This window comes from Pipra filicauda, unplaced genomic scaffold (genome assembly GCF_003945595.2).
Source record: "Pipra filicauda isolate LSUMZ 115617 unplaced genomic scaffold, ASM394559v2 scaffold324_size1259732_pilon, whole genome shotgun sequence".
NCBI lineage: Eukaryota > Metazoa > Chordata > Aves > Passeriformes > Pipridae > Pipra > Pipra filicauda.
Window position 1 is genome coordinate 320,777 of NW_024104448.1, and position 20,109 is coordinate 340,885.

At 39.7% G+C, this 20,109-nt stretch overlaps 1 protein-coding gene across 3 annotated transcripts in view; it reads left to right on the forward strand.

The window, feature by feature from the left end:
* TJP1 (tight junction protein 1) overlaps positions 1–20,109 on the forward strand; it is a 163,282-nt gene that overhangs the window by 86,461 nt on the left and 56,712 nt on the right. Inside the window, exon 1 of one of the 3 annotated variants that reach the window (XM_039383776.1) lies at positions 7,569–7,909. The exons of the other annotated variants lie outside the window; for them this stretch is intronic. Coding sequence (XP_039239710.1) covers positions 7,877–7,909 — 33 coding nt within the window. The 5' untranslated portion in view covers positions 7,569–7,876. Of the gene's footprint in view, positions 1–7,568; positions 7,910–20,109 lie in introns of those variants that run through there. 3 annotated transcript variants of the gene reach the window in all.

A 20,109-nucleotide genomic window follows, 5' to 3' on the forward strand; every position in this document is an offset into this window, starting at 1 on the left:
GAGCTTCTAAGAATTTCTTGCACGTGCATGGTGACTACTTGAAAAATGCCATGCAATTATCCAAGGAGTGAAGCAAGCAATCTTATGTCAGATGAGGTACCTCTCTAAGGCAAAGGATGTCTTTTGTCCGCAGGTTCAGAAATCTGCAGCTGAGGTGATCTATGTGCTTAAAGTGTAGGTAAATGCTATGCAAGTGTAGATACATAGTCATGTTATCTTTGCCAGTAAATTCAGCTTAAGTCCCCATCTTTGGCCACTTATTCCTGCCTCTGTGCTACAAGGATAATTTTTTAATGAGTATCACTTCAGTTATCCCCATAGAGTTAGTAAGATGCAGCTATGGAAGGGCTGACACGGTACAAGAGGAGAAACAAGTGGTCAAGTAACATGAGAAGAATGTGGGGCGGTCGTCACGTTAGTGTGCGTTGCCCACTGATTTCATGTGCCGTGACATACCAAAGCCTAAAAGCCAACCCATGATATGTGTTTTTCTTTCCTGACAACAGCATCTCAGGAAATAATGCAATATCCTTCCACACTAAGCACTTTCTGTTCTAGTATCCTCTCATGTATATTGCCATCTTTAAACTGTTACATACACTGAAAACTTTTTAATTTATTTTAAAAATTTGTAACTAGTTTTATTTATATAATTAAAAATATTAATATTAACCACACTGTAACAGACAAAATAGGGCATATTGCAAAACATGTTGTCCCTAGGGAGCTAAATTTTGCTATTGATTGCCGACACAGCTAAAATAGAATATGTAATAACACAGATAACCAGATGTATACTTAGTTGCTACAGACTAAAAGTAACTGAAAAGCACTCCTAACTTTAAGATGGAAAGGATGTGATGCTCAATGAATAGGATTAATGCTCCTTAAATAGGATCTGTTGAGGGTGTAGGTTAAATTATTGAAATATGAAGTTAAAACTCATAAAACTACTGTAGTGTTTTATAACATGTTTATATGTAATATGTTATGCAATCACGTCTCAGACAATATATTTTGGAAGGATAATAATTTTCAAAGGGAGCCTCAACAAACCATTGCAGACCAGTGGTGACACCACTGTGCAATATAATCATTCAATAATATATAGTTAAGAAAGCTTCAGGGGGTACAAATAAGATAACTTGAGTTTCTTACACTGACACAAACAGCGATCTTTTTAAAATGCTTTTTTTTTAAACTGTTTTTAATATCTGGAGATAGGAACAAAAGCAAATACTAAAATGGAAAGAGTTCATAACCCTTTGGGTGTGACCATCAGGAGCTTAATCACCTTACTTACCTGCTCTGAGCCTTGATGAAGTTGCTCTTGTAAAGCAGGTGCTACTAGGACAGAGCTACCAACTAAGGTAAAGATTACACTGGAATTAAGTGGGTGTAATCTGGTGTTCCCACTTTTAAGCACATTGTTAGTCCCTTGACTTGATAGACTTGTGCATGTGAATTTTTTACAACTTGTACCAGTTGTAATAAGAAAGATTAGAGGAGAAAAATAAATTTGACATTCTAAAAGACAAAAGCTGAGTGGCAAAAAAAAAAAAAATATAGGTTATAAAGTTTGGTCATTTAAGTTTCTGCATTCTTGCAATTCTGCAATAAAGTCTTTCTTATATGAAGAATTGAGAAACAAATTAGCTCACACTTTTGCACCATTATATATAAATGTTTTTAGCAGTATAACAATTTTCAGTATATATTTTTGTGTTGAATGTAACAATTTTCAGTACATATTTTCATGTTCTGAATGCAAGCCCTTCTCATTAACAAAAATGAGTCATGATACTTTCCCGTAGTACTTATTGCAAGCCTGATATTTGTGCTCGAGAAACTGTAGAAGTGATCTCACCTTTCAAAACTGTCTGGGTTGGAAAACCACACCTTTTCTCCCCATCTTTGTTCCTCCTTATATGTGGGGAATTTTTGAGGGGGGAGGTTCAGAGAACAGTTTTGTCACTTTGTGTCTTGCACAAGGGTTCCTGGAAAATGTCTGGGTTTGGATACAGAGTTGATTGCTAACAAGGAAATTAAATGAATCAATTTTGTTAAGCTGTCCCTGGGCTGCCTTTCTGAAATACTTAAAGTTTGTAAGTAACGAAGCCTGTGTCTGTTTTATTTTTTATTTTCTAAAGTGCCTGTACAGTTAGTCTTTGGTGCATGTTGCTTGTTGTCTGGGCAAGCGTTTTTAAGAATGAACTGCTAGTCGTGCTCTCTAAAAGCAAACTATGAAAATAAGAATTGTAGATCGGTGGAGCATGTGTAGTACTGTCTGCAGTGTGACTGTTTATCCACCTGGAACCACAGACTCACTGAATGTGCACCTGCTGAAGTCTCACAGCTGTCTCTGATTATTTTAACGGTCCCTTCTCTACCAAATAAACCTGGAGAAAGTAGCACAGTTCAGAATATCTGACATTTTGACAACCAGTGGCTACTTAACAGTGAAGCATTTTGTAAATTCAGTCTTGATCAGCTGCAGTGCATTGAAATACACAGTTCTGTTCACAAAATATCTGAGATGGAAAGTAGAATAGTTACATAACATTTCTGTAATAAATTTCTGTAATAATTTAGCTCTGCTGCTGTGAACCACATGAACATTTTCTTCAGCAGTGGTCTCAGATTTTGTCACTACACATAATTATACAGATGACAAAGATTCTCTAAGAGCTGGTCCAAACCAAGGAGACTCTACTCTTCAGCTCTACAGTGATAAATTCTTTAGGTATTTTCAGGCTGAAAATAATGTTGCGTTGCCACTGCAGCCTACTTTTAATTCTATTTGTACATTTCCCATTTGCTTAAAAGTTGAAGTGATATTCTGGCTGAACAGAAAAAAAAACTTGCACTGTGTTAAACCTAGAACTCTTTTCTAAGTTGTTAAACAAGAAATAACAATGACTTTAAAAAGCAGGTGTTTAAGACAGGCTGACTGTCAGAACAGGTTGGGTTTATTCATATTCTGGGCATATCCAGCCTCTGGTGTGTACTTGACGTGTGTGCTTTAACCTGTTAATGAGAGGTAAAGTACAGATGTTTGGGATTTTGTCTTTGTCTAACAGTTCCAATATGTGAGAGGCAAGAAGTTACTGGAAGTCTCTATTCCCTGTATACTGAGCAATTATCTGCAGTGGTTTTGGGAGAGGCATCTGCAGCAATATACAGCCTATTAAAGAGTAAGTAGATATAGGAAGCAAGCTTTAACTGCGTGGAAGTGGGAGGAAGATATCATTACTACATTAATTTTTTCCCTAGGGACTTGATTCATCAAGACACTGAAGTTCTGTGTAATTTTAAGGACGTGGATTTCCCACAGCTTTCTTTAAACCACTTTGTTATTTTTTGAGGTAGAAACAGATAATTTCTTCTCTTATGGTTTATATGGTGAATTCTCATTTTCTCTTCCCCTTTTTCTTCGTTCCTGAAATGCTGAAATCAGGTGGCAACTACAAATACAGAATGTACAATATCAACTAAACTGCATGACATCATTGATAATATATAGGCATACTATAGTTAAGCATCCCAAGACTCCCTCATAGGACAACAAAACCATCTGATATCTCTGAAAGATCTTATATGAACTCTTCTCTTTTTCTGAGCCACCAACACCATGAAACCCACAGGAATTTGTCTCTGTAGTGGCTGCGGTTCCGTGGTTTTCTTCTTCCCCATCTTTAAGTGGTCAAAACGTTTCTTAAAAAGTTAAGTCAACACAAAGTAGAGAATAGACTTCCTGTTCTTGCAGTGTAACATGTCCTCAGTTACAAAGATGGATTCACACATCTGACTGTCCTTCTGTGTCCTTTGAATCAATTTAGGGTTATGGTTTGAACTGTACTCCTTAAATAATAGTTTTATTTTTAGGTTTCCTACCAAGAAAATATAATAGTACTTTTTTTAGGTATCTCCCAATGTTATGTTAAGCACTTGCTTTTCTTCAGCATTTGACTTTTGAGACAATTTTCTCTCTAAAAATGGGGAAGCCATCCTGTTTTCAGGACCTATAATGGTAGTATCAGGAATATGTTTTAAAATTCTGATTCTTCAGCTAACAGATGGGACTTGGTATATATCTGTATCTGACTGAATGTACTATATATATATATAGCATATATATGCATAAACACTAACGTGTATCTCTCTCGCTATAAATCGATATGTGTATATATATACAGAGACATCTGCTTTTTCCTTAGAGCTTTTTAAAGGGAATACATGAATACATGGGGATCCCAACAGTCTTAACAAAATACAACATGCTCTTTCAGACGTGAATTTTGTAATACTTTACTAAGAATTTTCTAAAAAAATGTTAAATAGGAATATAATTCTAGATTACTTTCACTTAAGGTAGTGATTTTATGTTGACTAGACTAACATTTGATTTGGCATTTTCAGTATTGCTGATGTTAGGTTTGCTTGTTAGCAATTTATTAATGAAGAGTTGAAAAAATTCTCCTGAAGGAAGAATTTCAAATAATAGGAACATGGTTCTGCTATTTCTATGTATAAAACCAAGCAAAAACATTAATTAAAAATAATTTGCATCTACCAACAAATGCATGCATTTTGCCAGTGCTAATAGAATAAGATGGCATTTCTAGCTCCTCTAATTTATAGCAAGAGTAGAGATGAATTTTAAAGAACTGTTGGAAGGAAAATGAAGGGAGGTGGGGAGGGAAGGAAGGAAAGGAAGGAACAAATAATAAAAAATAAAATCAAAAAAGGAAAAAGAGATTGAGAGAAAAGAAGGAAAAAGAGAAAGAAAGAAAGATAAAGAGGCAGAACAGAAAAAGAGAAAGAAAGAAAGAGAGAAAGAAACAAAGAAACAGAAAGAAAGAAAGAGAAAGAAGAGGAGAGAGAGAAAAAAAGAGAAAGAAAAAGAAAGAGAAAGAAAAAGAAAGAAAGAAAGAAAAAGAAGGAAAGAAAGAAAAAGAAAATCTCATTAGTCTCTGGGGGCCAAAGGAGTTATGTATGTCCAACTGTCAGGTGTTTCAAACCCCTTGCAGAAGTCCTTCCTTATTCAATAGTTTCCCTCCTTGTCAAATTCAATGTATGGACTGATGGCATTTTCTCATCCAGGGTAAGATGATACAAAAATGGCACATTCATCTTTGTTGGAACTTTCTTTGCTTACTATGTTTCTTTCACCATTTTATTTGTTCCCCATCTTTCTCTCAATACCGTAACAACTGCTGTCCTTGCCCATGGTCCTTCTTCCTTATTTTAGGGATCCATTTCCACCTCTGTGTGTTTGCATGCCTGCAGTCCCCGTTGGTTCCCCTGCCATATGCCTCATCTTGGTTTATTATCTTTAGTCTTCACTCCCAGCCTGTCCTCCTCCCCAGCCTGCAGGCCTTGCTCACCCTCCCCAGAACTATTCAAGGGGAGAAGGTGAAAGGGAAAGATTATTTTAGCCTACACTTTATCAGGTCACCCTGCCCAGGTTTCTTTTCGTGCACCCCCACACCTTGAAATCTTCCCCCTCCTTCCTGTTGTGTTCTCAGCCTTTTCCTTCCTGCCTCCTCTGGTGAATGCTCTTAGACTCTGGCAACAAAACATGTGGGCATAAAAAATGTCACATTCCACCTTCTGCACGTGTAGATAAAGTAAAAAAAAATAATCTGAAGCTTAGTTACATCTAGCAATTACCAAACAAAAACTGTGCACTAGTGTTTTCAGGGAAGGGACCAGCGGAGGACCTTTGGCAGAAGGCCATGCTGCAACACGGGGGAGCTCCCACGGAGAGCAGGCCCCTCCAGAGCTCAGCACAGCCGCTGCGTCTCCGTGGGAAAAGGGGTGAAGCCACAGTACTCAACCAGTCCGGGAGCAGTCATCAGGTGTCAGAAAGTCAGGGATGGTGCTGACAAAGGCTAGAGGTTACTGGGGCTTTGAGTCTGCCCTAGTGTGTGCTGGGAGACGGGCCTGCTGGGCTCTCTCTGCCCTGCAGCGCCTCATTCTCCGCACCATGGTGGAGGAGTTGAGTTGGCCCTTCCCCCCTGATTTCGGACTGTTGCCTTGGGAAATTGCTTCAGCTATTTCCTGGAATATGAATTTGTTTATTTTCAAAGGAGAACAAACGTAAAACTCATACGGTAGCTTTGGGTAGGGCGTTTCTTGGCAGAGGGAGTGATTTGGATCATGAATTATTGCTTCTTTTAAGAATTTAAGTATTTCTGAAGATTGCATGGAGCACAGAAGCAGCTGGTAGCACATAAAAAGTACAACCGCATGAAAATAATGGCCCTGATACCATGGCTTTTGCTGTCATCCAGATCTCGTGAAATGTTTGCAAAGAGAATGCAAAGTACTCCTATTTTGGTCTGGGATTTTTTCTCACCGACTTTTCTTTCACTCGCAGCTCATATACCTGATAAATCGTGCAACTTTGCTCTATTCTAATATTAAACAGTAAATTAATCAACATCATAAACTATGGACCATAGTGACGTGGCTAATACACAGAGCATGACATCTTTTCACTGAGGTTTGAAACACTTAAGTGGGGGATTCTTATGGAAGTGGTTTGTTTAACTTATGACTCAGTCCTACAAAATTTGGGAATATGTGTTCAGTTTTCTGTGGCATGAGCCATCCCAAAAACAAGAGTCAACACTAGCTGAATATTCAGACAGACTCATTGTACGTGGGTAAGGCATCCACCTCCCAAAAGTAAAATCACATCTTTAAAAAGCCTTTCCTTTTAAATGGAAAGAAACGTTTGCAGTATTTCTCTTAGTGCTTAAATAAATCATCATCATCATCATCAAATACTTACTTTATAAAAGACACTAAAAACACTGTGCCTAAAATATTGGGAAAAGTTTATTTTTCAAAGCCACAGGCACAGTTCGTGGTCCTATAGAAAATGCTAAGGCTATGCAGTCACCACCTGAAAGCAAATCAAATCTCCCAAGTTGTTTTCTTTTTGTGCCTTTATTGCTTTTATCTCCAGAACAAAATGTACAATTAAGGAACTTGAAAACTGATATCCCGCCCCTTCGAACAATGGGGAAACGCAAAAGCAGGTTTGAGCCCGCGCTGATCGACATCCCAGTTCTGTGGCCGGTTGCAGGGGGACGGGAATTCCGTCGCCCCGCCGAGAGCGCAGAGCCGGGCCGTGCCGGACTCCGCCGTCCCGCAGCACCGCGGGCTCGGGGCGGCGCCGGAGCCGGTCCCGGCCTGCTCCGCTGCCCGGGTTCAAACGCCCCCCGCGCTCCCATAGGCTGCGCCGGGCCGGCCGCGCTCGGCCCCCGCCGCCCCGACCATGGCGCGGGGGAGCCCGGCGGCGGCCGAGCCCCGCGGGCGGCCCCGCACCGCGCCGTGCCTGGCGGAGCCCGCGGTGCCGCGATGGACCGCTCCGCCGGCGCCGCTCCGCCGCCGTCCGGGGGTCCGGGTCCGGCGGCGGGACGGGGGAGGTGGCGGCGGGGCGCGTGGTCCCCCCGCGGCGGGATGGGCCGTGCCGGCGGTCGGACATGTCGGTGGCTGCGCGGGGGGAGCGGCACGCGGCGGGCGGGCGGCGCGGCCGCTGAAGGGACGGGCCCGGGAGCAGCACAGCCGCTCCCGCGCTCCGGCGGCGGGACCCGGCCCCGGCGCGCCAGGCACCGCGGGAGAGACACCGCACTTTTATCAAACTTGCGCCTCCGCTCCTCTTCCTCTTTCTTCCTCTCTCCCTCCTCCCCCGTCCCCGCCCCTTCCCCGCCACCCTCCTCTTCCTCCTCCCCCCCGCGCCCTGGGATGTTTATTCGGGCGGCTGCGTGAGGCGCGGGTGGCGGCGCCGAGTTTCTCTTCCCCGGCCTGAGAAGTTGCAGGCGCCCACACGCTCGCCCGGCTCCGGGGGAGAGAAGGAAACAAAATGTCTGCCAGGGCCGCGGCGGCTCCCTCGAAGGTAAGGCTCGGCCCCGGCGCTCCCCGCCCGCTCCGATCCCCGCGGTACCCTCGGCGCGGTTTGCCTATTGCCCCGCCGAGCCTGCGGCTCATCGCCGAGGGCGGGGGCGGCGGGGGCAGCGGACCGAGGAGGTGAGCGAGGCGGGCCAGAGCCTCCCGGCCGCTTTCCCCGCTGAGCCTCCCTCCCGCGGCCCCCCCGGCCCTGCCGCCCACCTGTTGGATGTGCGGGCGCGGGGCCCCGGGGCTGGGCGGCTCCTGGAGCCCCCACGCTCCCGCCGGTACGCCGGCCGTGCCCTTTTGTTCCAGGCTGGAGCCGGGTAGTAATTAGGAAAGGTTCAGCTGGGAGAGTCCAGTACTGCAGGATTTTTCTGTGGCCGCTGAATCAGTCGGGGATGATTGTTGCTGACATACGGTAAACAGCTTTGGGGCGGCAGTAATCCATCAGAAACTTGTGCCGGTCCTCCACCTGATCCGTAGGTGTTGGCGGTGCAGGTGCACGGTGCGGAGTGTGTACTCTGACCTCCCCCGGCACAGCGCGGTGAGTAATGCCGAGCGGCCCCGAGGGGAAGAGGTGGAGTTAGGAACGCTCAACAGGTTATTTCTGCTTCGTGTAAAATTAAAGGTTTACTTTGAAACTAGTTTGAATTTGAATTTCGAACTAATTTTTAGCTTGTGGTGCCTGAGTAGTTGCTGTGGCTTCAGCGCGACAAGTTCCCGTCGTGTTGCCGGAGCTCGCCTTAGTGGTGTTTGCTTTCGAGTGAAACTGTGTGGTTTCGGTCTGATGTCACTAGCCGGTATGCACTTACTCAGAAGTGATTTTCTCCAGGCTGGAGCAAAATGCACACCTTACCGCATTGCTACTGAAAAACTGAAGTACTTGAGGTACTAAGTAACAAACAAACTCACTGTAGTTGTAAGATATTGTTACCTGGCCATTTTATCTATCCCAAAGTCTTACTTTCGAAGTGTATTCAAGGCAACCTCAGCTCCCAGAGTGGTATTGAAAAACTTAAAAGCCGGTATTGACCTACTGAGTTTCATGCATCTTCTGAGTATGCTTCCAGAGATACTTTATTGCGTTTAAACATATATGTGCACAAATTTCAACAATAAATATATATGATGGGAGGACTAACTTATTTTGGGTAATATTTCACACTGGTGGTATTGCCTAGTTACAGAGACAAATAAAACATAGTTTTTAACCCTATTCAGATACATTTATATTAACAATAAATAGGAGTTGAAGATATATGTTGTCTTGAATAGTGTTGTATTAGAGTTCTGCTCTGCAAGGGATTGTGTGAAATTGCATCACCTTAAATTTTTCAGATTTTCTTTTGTATAAAATCAGAGTGTAAAGTTCTCATTTCCAGTTCAAACTTCTCTCTTAAAATACAGGTCTTTTGTGAGACAAATACTGCCTTCCACACATGCCTGCACTGTCTTTTCTATTTTTAAATACTGAAGGAACGTCTGTTTTGATTGTAGACTGGTATACAAACTGGTGTAAATTCGAAGTTGTATCTTACCATAGCAGTTATTTAAAACTCTTCCTTCTCATGGTCATATCACGTTGGCCCTTTGCCTACATGTATACAATATCAGCCAAACTAATTATACTGCAAGGTATGTTAATTTAAGAATGTTGCAAAATATAGTCTCTCACTTATGTTTAACTCTTCACTGGTGTGCTTTCAGATTTATAGAAGTCATGTATTTGAAATAGCGTTCTCAGGAAAAAAGTTAATTTTGTAAGTCCTGTAACTTTGCCAGTGTAAATTCTTACTGTATAGCTGTGATACCTTTTTACCAAAATTATTTCTTGCCTTTTTGATCTTGATCACAGAAATGACTTTAGAGGCTAGAATCTGATGCATACAGTTGATACGAATTTTCTTGTCAAAACAGAAATGCTTTCAGTAGATGGACAGTGTTATTTGTACTTCAGCCATTAGGGCCTGGGCCACTGCCCATTAAAAGTTGTAGATGGGAGGATTAAAAATATTTTTTAAATACTACAGTATTGGAGGACTTCTGGGTTCAAGTTTCAGATCTTGTTTCCTTCAGTCACCCCTTTGGGCATGGTATCTGCTTTCTCATTTTTGGGATTGTAATGCCTTAAAAAAAAGCCTCTCTGAATGATCTTCTCTTAATAGTTACTTAGTATACTTTTGAGTCTTGAGCCCGTGTCCACATTTATCTTGGAACACTTGACCAGAGGAAAACTTAAAAAAAAAAAAAAAAATTGATAAGAATTATTCAGCTAATTTGTATATGAGGGAATCTTGGCTGCTATGATTGATTGTATTATTATGCCCTATTGTCAACAGTCTTTAACAAACAGTCTTTCACTGCCCTTCAGTTTTGATTACTTAGCTTTTTCTGTGCTATGCTGTAGAAGAGTGTGGTTTTATTAAGGTGTTACATGCTTGTTGTAGCTGTTGGTACTATACAATAGAAAATTATGAGAGAAATAAAGTCTTGCTTGCAGTCTAATCTGGTTGTGGCTGTTACTGCAAAATGTAAGGGGCCTAATCTCCTCTGATGTCTTTTTGAACAATGCTGATGGATGCTCTGGGAATGACTGTGTCAGGGTCTTAATAATGGGATGTGAAGCTTTCTACCTTTAAGCTGGGTTTCAAATATAGTCCACATTTGAAAAAAAACCCGAAAAACCCAAACAAACCAAAACAAAAAGCTTGTAAATAGTAAATGCAGGACCAGGACTTACTGAATTCTTAAGCCTTTTTGAATGCAAACCTGAATTCTGGAGACTTCCTTCTAGTTTTAAATACATTCACGAAGAATATTTCCCAGTCTTTCACCTCAGTCCTGTAATTAATTGAATTTTGGTTATTCTAGCTTGTTTTCTAGCTCCAGGCATGTATCTGTTAACTAGGCCTTGAATAAGAAGTTGAGAACATGATCATATTAATGGCTCTAGACATGCCGATTGCAAGGACTCTTTGGTTTCCTGTTTTAAGAGGGAATGATCAATGGTCATAAATGTGGGTTAGTACTCTACCCAAAATCTTAGTTGGAGACAGGAATGTATTTGGGTTTTGTAGAGGATATGTATGTAGGCTTTTTAAGTGTTCTTTAATATAGTCTGTGAGATACCTAAGTTTGGAACAGTATTTTGGTTTTCCCGTGTAAGTCTGTACATGAACATTGTAAAGTTAGATCAACTTTCCAGTTGTTGGTGAGATTCTTCAACTGGAACAACAAAGAAATAAATATATGGAAAATGTAAATGAGAAAGTAACTGAGAATTTGGTTTAACCTAAGAATCTATCTCCTACTTGGAAAAAAGATCCTTTAAAATTACTGTGTTGAATTTTGATAGTGTTTCCATAAGTATTTTCACCTTCGGGAATACTAATTTTAATATTCTGTGGGTTTTTTTCAAAGAAGAAGTTATCTATATGACTTGTATTTTGGGTTCGGATTTTCTTAAATTCATTGTAATGACTGTCAGAAGCATCAGCTACCAGGTGATACTTTAGGTACATTTTTAAGTATGAATTTTGTTGCAGTGTAAGAAGAGCCACGATCTCCACACTCTGTAGGTCATTGTGAAGTGTATTCTGGAGTTTGCTTCTGGTTCAATGTGCAGCATAAAGATTACTGTAGTGTAAACAGAGCTTGAAATCTGACTGCCTGTCAACTGGTTCCACCTTTATAGAGTGGAAAGTCAGTAAGACCTTATCAGTGACCAGCTAGATAATCTTTGTGTCAAGGAAAACATCTAGAAACAGGTTATTGTACATCATAGGTGTTTAACATGCACATTGCACTATACTTGCATTCTATGAGAAGAGATACCATGCAGAAAAAAGCTCAAAACATGGTATCTTAAATTAGTGCTTGAAGTCAGGAGTGGTCACTAAGCTTGAATATATATGTCTGTGTTGAACACTGCAACGTACCATTGTTGTCAAAACCTGGGTACTCATGAAAATACTTGTTACTAAGTCCTCAGCATAAGGTACTGAGTTGGGAACAGAGCTGTAACTAGTGAACTACTCAAGCTCTGAATTGTGCTAAATATTTTGGTTTTATTACTTGAAATGCTATGCAAAAGTATTGTCTATCTCAGGTCACAGCACTCATCCAAAGGCTTTGTATCAAAGTTGTTGAAGTTCTGACCAAGGCCCCCAGTGTTTTCCCCATTTGGTAGAGGCCCTGTCAATAACTGCAGTGTGAAATAAGATCCTCTCTTCTGTTTTGTTCTCCTGTCCTCTACAGAGGAAAGGCCATGTCTTGTCTATACCAGAGTGGTGGGGGAAAATCTGATTACAGTCACATTGTGGGAACAGTAAAGCCATATGCCTGTCCATGTCAAAATGAATAGTCCCGATGTTTGGTTTAGAACACTGTGTAAAATTCTAAGTGTCTGTTTGAGTTAAGGGATAGTATTTGAAGCAAACAGTTACTGTTAAGTTTTTGTTATGGGTTAAGAAAGACATTGGTCATTTATATCCCCCAAATTTGTCCTTATTATTATGGTATAAATATAACAAAAATTAATATCAAACTATGTTCAGTGTTTTCTCAGGCAAATATATTGCTAATGACTTCTTCACTGAATATACTGATTAAGCAAACAGCCGTAGGGAAGTCTTAAAATGAATTCCATGATTCTTTGCAGTGTATTTATGCTGAGTCCAAAAAGTCCTGAAATGAAAATATTGTCTTGTCTTATAATTATGCTATTTTAGGGACTGATTATTCAAATGTGTGCTCTACACTCAAATAGCAGGGATGCTCTTGTTTCAAGGGACTGTGACAGTGAAGGATCTGAGAAAATGGAGGGTCACATTCACCTGAATGTTGTACGGTCCAGTGTGGGTCCCTTGGGTCCTGCAGAGTAAAAGGCACTGCTGAGGCCACAAGTGCGGTGACTTGTCCAGGGACAGTGGTGTCTGCTTGGTTATCCATGAGATTTTTTTTTTGCTGTGTTATATCCTTAAATAACTCCTTAAGCCTCAAGCCCTGTGGACTCCTTGAGTTATGTAGATGGGCTACTGCAGGGTTGGAAAAATGCTCCAGTATGTGCAGGACTGGGTGCTTGGCTTATATTTACTATTCCTAACTCTGTAGGATCTTAGTAGCTCTTTAGGGTTCTTTCCTGCACATGTACATCAGGATTTACTTGGACACTTGGAAAAATAACTTTATTGTTGGTGCTAAAAATTTAAATATTGGCTGTATGTTAAAATAGTATTTATTTTCTCAAGAGCATTTGGTAATCTTTAATAGGATTCTTGTTTCCTAATCCATTATAAACAGATGTTCTTCCCTTTTGTGGTGGGGGAGGGCAACCTAAATTCAGTAACATGATCACCGTAGGGAGCATTGCATTGGAGAACTTCACATCCTTGGGAGAAGTGGACAAAGATATTGTGACCCTTTTTGGCCTTCATAACTCATCATAGGGTGTTTGGTTAATTTTCCATAGCAGAGGAGGCAGGCAATAGCAGAATTTGGCTCAGATCGTCTTTTTGTCTCTCTACCCCCACATATGCAAAGTACTGATGCTGAAAATAGAAATTGAGCAAAAGCAGTTTCTTTGATTTGTAGCTCTCAAGGCTTTTCCCAGTAAGTACTGCGCTGAAGAGCAGTCTTCTGTCTTCCTCACCACTGTCTTTTACATTTGAGTTCTTCTTAGGAACTTATTTATAAAATATTTCCCCCACTCCTCCTAAACAAGCAATAATTATTTTTCAACTCATGATCCTCTGGGATTGTATAAGCAGTTCCTTGCCTAGTTTGTATTGGGTTCAGTAACAGTGGCTTCCCCTCTGCCCCACTGGGTCAGCAATTGCTTTAACAGATGGCCCCCTTTTATGTATCCAGCTTAAAATTTTTCTTGTAAATATTAAATGGACCCGTTCCAGCTATTTACACTCTGGACTGGTGACTTTCCTAGGATGTACCCAGATGGGAGGTAGAATGAGCAAGATACATAGAGACTTGTTAATACATATGAGAACATATGGTCAGGCTTTTGGACATTGCTCCTGAAGAAGAGCTCCTTTCCTACAGACCTTGTTGGCTATTTTCTTTAGACCACACCTGCTACAAGTGGCACTCCTGCTGTAACATTAGTGACTTAGTTATATTAATCACGAAGTTCGATAACACAAAACTTACTAAGAAGTGACTTGTGGCTGAAGAGATACCGCTCGATTTTTCTAAGTAGAGTTAATTAAAAGGTGGTAATAACCTTAAATTATAACAAGAAGCAGTAGCATAATGAAACAGGACAGATTGTGAAATTTGAACAATGATGTCAGTTTTTCTATTACTTAAATTACAGCAGTGGTGATGTGAGTTTGCAAAATGACTGACCTGGCACACATTGCTATAAAACAGTGTGTAAAAACATATTTAAAAGTCTTAAAAAATAAAATGAGAAAACCTAAAAAACCAAAGGGGAGATTATGAACATAGCTTCTTTCAGCTTTGTTGAAAATATAATAGGCATAAATTATGTAATGTGAAGATTCTTTGGTTCTAGTAGAAAGTAACAATTAGAATGACTGTAACTGTAAAACTCCAGAAATAACTTTGAGGTGCTACTTGACAATGTGGTATCAAGTAGTCAGTTTTAAGTCGTATGGGATCAGGATAGTACCTGGGGTTAACTATGCCAAGTACTGGTTATCTGAACAAATTCCAAGACTCATAATAAATATGTAATTCATGTTCATTTTAGATGACTGGCTTCCCCAGAAGGAAAACTGGGAAAAGGCCAGATCATGTTAACCCTCTCAGCACAGGATGCTTGTTTAAAAATTTTTTAATCTCACTTGACCCAGCATTGTTCCTACATGTTATTTGGAAAAAAATGCTCCTTTGCCCAAGATTGCCTCCACATGAATGACGTTTCCAGCACAGTGTTAGGTGAAAAAGGTACAGGATTTCTCTATAAACCTGGACTCCCTGAAATAGTTTTTCCAGTAGGTATTAAGATCTTGAAGCCAAGCTTGAAGGCATGGCTTTCTGACAAAAGAACTTGTGTTTCCTTCAGAGTTGAAATTAAGTTGTGGAAAGTGATTGGCCGTTGCATACAGTATAAACCTCTCTGTTAATAACCCAGCTATGCAGGAATGGAAATTCCTGGAGGGTAATCTCATCTGAGAGTACTAAATGGACTTGCATTTTGATTGGGTTTTGCACTCTATGGATAATGTAGACTGGATTAATGCTCCTAAAACAGGGAGCCTTCAGCTGAGGAATACAAGAAAGGTATACAGGTTTAAAAAAACATGTTCATGGCTTGAACCAAGAACGTTTCAACTGAACGAGATACACTGCTGTAGAAGTACTCTATAGTATGTTGGCTTACTTTTTCCAATCCTCCTCATCTATTTTATTGTAGTTTGTTTGTTGTTGATAGTTGGATGGTAAATCCACCCTAGAACTGCCCAGGAAACTGCTGAGTTTCAATTAGGGGATCTATTGGTTAAATAGTTTGAATACCTTGTCAGTATGCAACTCTGAATATTTAGCCTATTGTATTTGTCTTAGAGCTGCTGACTGCTGTGTTTTACATTACTTTAGGTGTAGTAGTACCAGTTAGATTGAAATACACCCATTTGTACTTGGTCTGATTTCATAGCTGCCTATCCTGCATGTTAAGAGGGGTTTTGGGGATGGAGGTTGAAACATTAGGTGTTTGTTTGATTTTTGGTTTTGAAGAACTGTCTTAGCCTTTGTGCTAAGTCGGAGATGATTCATTTGAAATAAACCAATGCCAGTGTAAAAGGTTTTCTCACGTGTTGTGTTTATCTGCAATCAGTAAATGTCTCTTTGTCTTGGGAAGATGTGTAAGCAATAGTAAGAAGCCAGTGGTTGAGAGTTGCTGAGATCATTGCTTCTTTAGAATGACCAGTGTTGTTGGTTTGGTTTTTTTTTTATTCCAGCATTATGAGGGTACCTCTTAAGTGTATCATTGCTAATGCTAGGAATATCTTTTTGGCTGTAAAGTTAGTTTGGTTTACAATAATACGAGATTTGTGTCCTGCAGTTCAAGTTGTGCTACAGGCAGGAGATTTTAAACTTGAATGTGATGTTTTTGCAGCATGCCTTTTGCTAGCCTGAACTTCTGACTGCATTTACTATCTCCATTTAAAAAAAATAATCAACCATGCCTTTAAGTAGTTGCTGGTAATAAAAATACTTTTACCGAAAGCAAGCAATCAGAGAAATACTGCATAGGCTTTTTTTCCTTCTTCTGTATGAGTCAAATAAAATTAAGAATTTTTACTGTATTCTTTGCATTTGTCCTTTGTTTTACTCCGTCCTATGTGAATGATGAATGCTTGAGTTCGCTAGAATTAGATTTGTTAGTGGTAAAGTGGCAGGGGAAGCAGACAGTGATCTGCTGAGCAGCAGAAGTGCTGCAGAGGATAGGGTGAAGTAAACTGTGGTGAGCTGCCAGTGCAGGTGCCTGTTCCCTGAGCCTTGGGATCGGGTTGGAGTGTATGTGCTGTGGTGTGGGACAGCACAGAAGCACATGAATCAAACAGTGGGTTGAAATAGTTTGGCTCTTCCTGATTAAAAATGCCATATTTAGTTGCCAACAGCTTAATCTCGTGAGGTAGATTGACTCAGGGTTCCAGTTTTTCTTTTCTATTTGTAGAAAAAGTTGTTAATAAAGTTGATGACCAGCCTTGCTTTGCTGTAAATTGCTTAGAATGTTTATAGCTGGCAGTAATAATCTTTCTTTTCTCTGATAGAAAGTACCATTTTTCAAATGGAACTAAACAGTTAGTATGAAATTGCATTTTGCTTGCTCTACCTTTTAACTTCCAGAACAGGACCTTTTAATTTACTCAGTAGTAATTGCAGTCTTGCTGTATTTAAAAATCAGTTTATATAAAACAACTTTGAACATTTTGACACACTCGTTAAAGAAATAAACTCTCAGAGATATTTATACTTGATAAACTACTATAGACAGTGTTATAAAACTTAGTAAGTAGTTTTTCCTCTATCAGAAGGTCAGACTTTTTCATGTTTTAATGTTCCTTTTTTTTTTTTTAATTTAAATTTTTACATTAGCCTATATTTCCTGGATATACTTTCAGTGTAGAGTTTAGTATGTAGCTGACCAAAACATGATACCTAAAATCTGTCTTTACTGTCCTAGCCCTTCAAGCAATGTAATTATGTTGCTTCCAAGCGATAAGCCAAGGCAATTTACAGATTACTGGAATGCTTGAAAACACTGACCTTTCAGGTCACTCAGAGCACTCCTATTATGCAGAGATTGCTGTGGCACTGTTGTAATGTGCTGGCCTGTCACATGCTGACTAACTTGCAGAAAGCTTTGATGCAGCTGTTTTAAAAATGCTTTTGCTGACTGATAGGCACTTAGGCTACTGCCTGTGAACAAAGCTAGCTCTCATTCCATGCTTTTAGCCCCCATTTTCTTTGACAACACTTCTTCCCTGCTGACTACACACACAGTTCTTATCTGGGCCCAATTGTTGACTTGTCTCCATTTAAATTGTATTTGTGTTAATTTTCACTTCAAAAATATTAGTGTGTGTGAGAGGTTTGGTTTGTGTGGTTTATTCAGAGCTGCTGCAAACAAGCAGCCTTTAAAAGTTCATGTGGTGGCTTTAAAGAGTGGGTGGATTAGGGAGAGGAAAGTGTGTGTAAGTGGGCAGAGGAGGGGAGGATTAAAAAGAACAACGGTTCTTTATTGATGATAACTGATACAGTGGGAAGTAGTTTACTGCCATATAGCATATATTGTATAGATGTTTGAGCTCATGGCTTTTCTTGAATTGGCGTGAAGAACTGGAAGAATTTGACAAGCGAACATTTCTTTTTTGTGTCTCGTGCGTAATGGGCATCATACCTGGTAACTGCCGGTACCACCTTCTACAGGACTAGCTCATGAATAAAGATTAGACTGACTTCATTTTTTGTTTACTGTCTTTATTTAGTTTTATTAATAGTTGTTAGATCAGGTAGTACCTGAATTGCAGGGATCATGGGAAGAGGAAAAATAAGTCCAAAAGTATAAAATCTGTAATTCCAGTAGTCTGAAGAGACTGTTACAAAGATAAACTGTTTTTTTCTTTCTGAATACGCAGAGAATCCATATCCTCACTGAAAATAAGGTGCTGGATGTTTGGGGGAAGTGGACATCTAATCTAAGTAAGCCTCTAAGTAAGAAGCATAATAACCCATTACCTATGGAGGGCAAGTTTAGCAATTCACACTTTAGCCTTTGTTTCCAGGGAGCGTGTTTATGTTTAATATATTCTACTGGTTGCCTGTACTTCAGATTCTAAGCCTGGTTGAGTTCAGTGGTTTTTTTGGTTCAAAACCTAAGCATCTCTGTTCTATCCTGCTGAGAGGTGGAAAACAGAATAGTAGTATCTGACTGATATTGTGTCATGTGTAATATTTTATATAATTCTAAAACTGAGCTGCTGTTGTGCAGCATGGCATCATTGTCTCCTTGTTTAGGGGGAGTGTGACTACACTTGTTTACTGCAATTCCCATAACTGCAAAATAAGCACAATTTGTGCCTAAAATCTCTTGAACAAATAGTGTATATTCAGGAATAAGCGGCCAGTGTACTTAAAATTGCCTTTACTATTTGAGTATATTATATATAGTGACACTGCACTAAAACATGAATTTCCAGTTGTAAAAGAGTGCAGTATATTTTCCCCTCTATAGCAATGCAGTGAAGACAATAGAATGAGTAATGATTTTACAGCAGGAACCTAACTAACAGTGTAATTACATAGTGAGTATTTTCTTACTGTTTTGAGTGTAAAGTCTGCACTCCTTGTAGTGATTGTTAGGACAAAAAAATTTGGGTTTCATATATATTCAAATGATCTTTTTCGTAGTTGTACCTTAACTTCCGTAGAAGAAAAAATTTTCCACAACTCAGTTCAACATGTGTTAATCTGAATCAACTGCAATGGCACAGTGAGGCAAGAAGGATGCATTACTTTCATGTCTTGATAATATTACAGTGTCTTTTAGAGGATTAAGTTTCAGAAGAAATTACTTCTGAAGGTGAACCTACAAAAATCAGTGGAGAAGATGCGACTGAATCAATACATTGATACAAGAAGTACAAATTTAGATATTGTCACTGCACTTAAATTTCTCTTGCAATTCATTAGAAGATACATGACTATGAAGGTACTGTTATCAATCAAGTTTTGAAAGCATTCTGACAGTTTTCTTTTGCTGTTCAGTTCTGGCTTTACTGATAAAACTGTACTACAACTGTCTTTGCTGGAACTACTCTTTCATGTCTCATTGTTCTGACCAGCTTTTTCACTGTTTTTATCCTCGCCTATTTAGTCTTCAGGATTTATTTTTTTTTTTAAGAATAGTTTCTCTGCATTGAACTGACTCATAAAAACAGATTTATCTGGTGTACTGAAGCTAAACTCTTGAGGTTTCTTACTCATTTGGGAAGATGTTCCTCTGAAAGAACTAAGACTTGCTTAATTTGCAGGTTTGTTGCTTCCTTCTCCTTCCACCATCCCCAGTATCTGGTTCTTGTTGACATGTAACTTGATAGTTTTTTGGGGCAACACTTCAATGAACTGTAGCTGTAGCCTGGGATAAACAAGTCATTTGCCAAAATTATACAGACATTTCAGCTGGTAACCAGGAGCTTACCCAGTTTCTTTTCTAGCTGGTTGGATAAACAGCTAGAAAATCATTCATACTTTTCCATTTCAAAAAATGTACTGACTAAACAAAAAAGACATCTGCCCATTAAGCACAGATGAGAAATACTTGCTAAGAGGTAGGTTTGGCAGGTGGCATCTCTGAGTAGTTATGTATAGACTTCTGTTTTTAGTCTTTTTTCTTTTATTTCAGAAGAGTTCCTCTTCTGAAATACTCTATGTGCTTGTTGTCTCCACCATAGCTTGGCTAGAAATCAAAGATTAATCTTAAAGAAATTATGATTACTTAAGGAGAAAGAATAGCTTCTCATAAGTCTGTCTAAGCATTTAATATCTCTGCTTGTGTTACTGGATAGTTGATTCTTATTTCAGAGTTGAATTGAAGTCATAATATCCACTATTATGTTATGAGCACGTCTTGATGGTAGTGATTAGGTTGGGATTCTTCACTTGATGTGTCTTAACTGTGCAAAATCAAAACACTGTACTTGAACATAATTAATTTTTTTT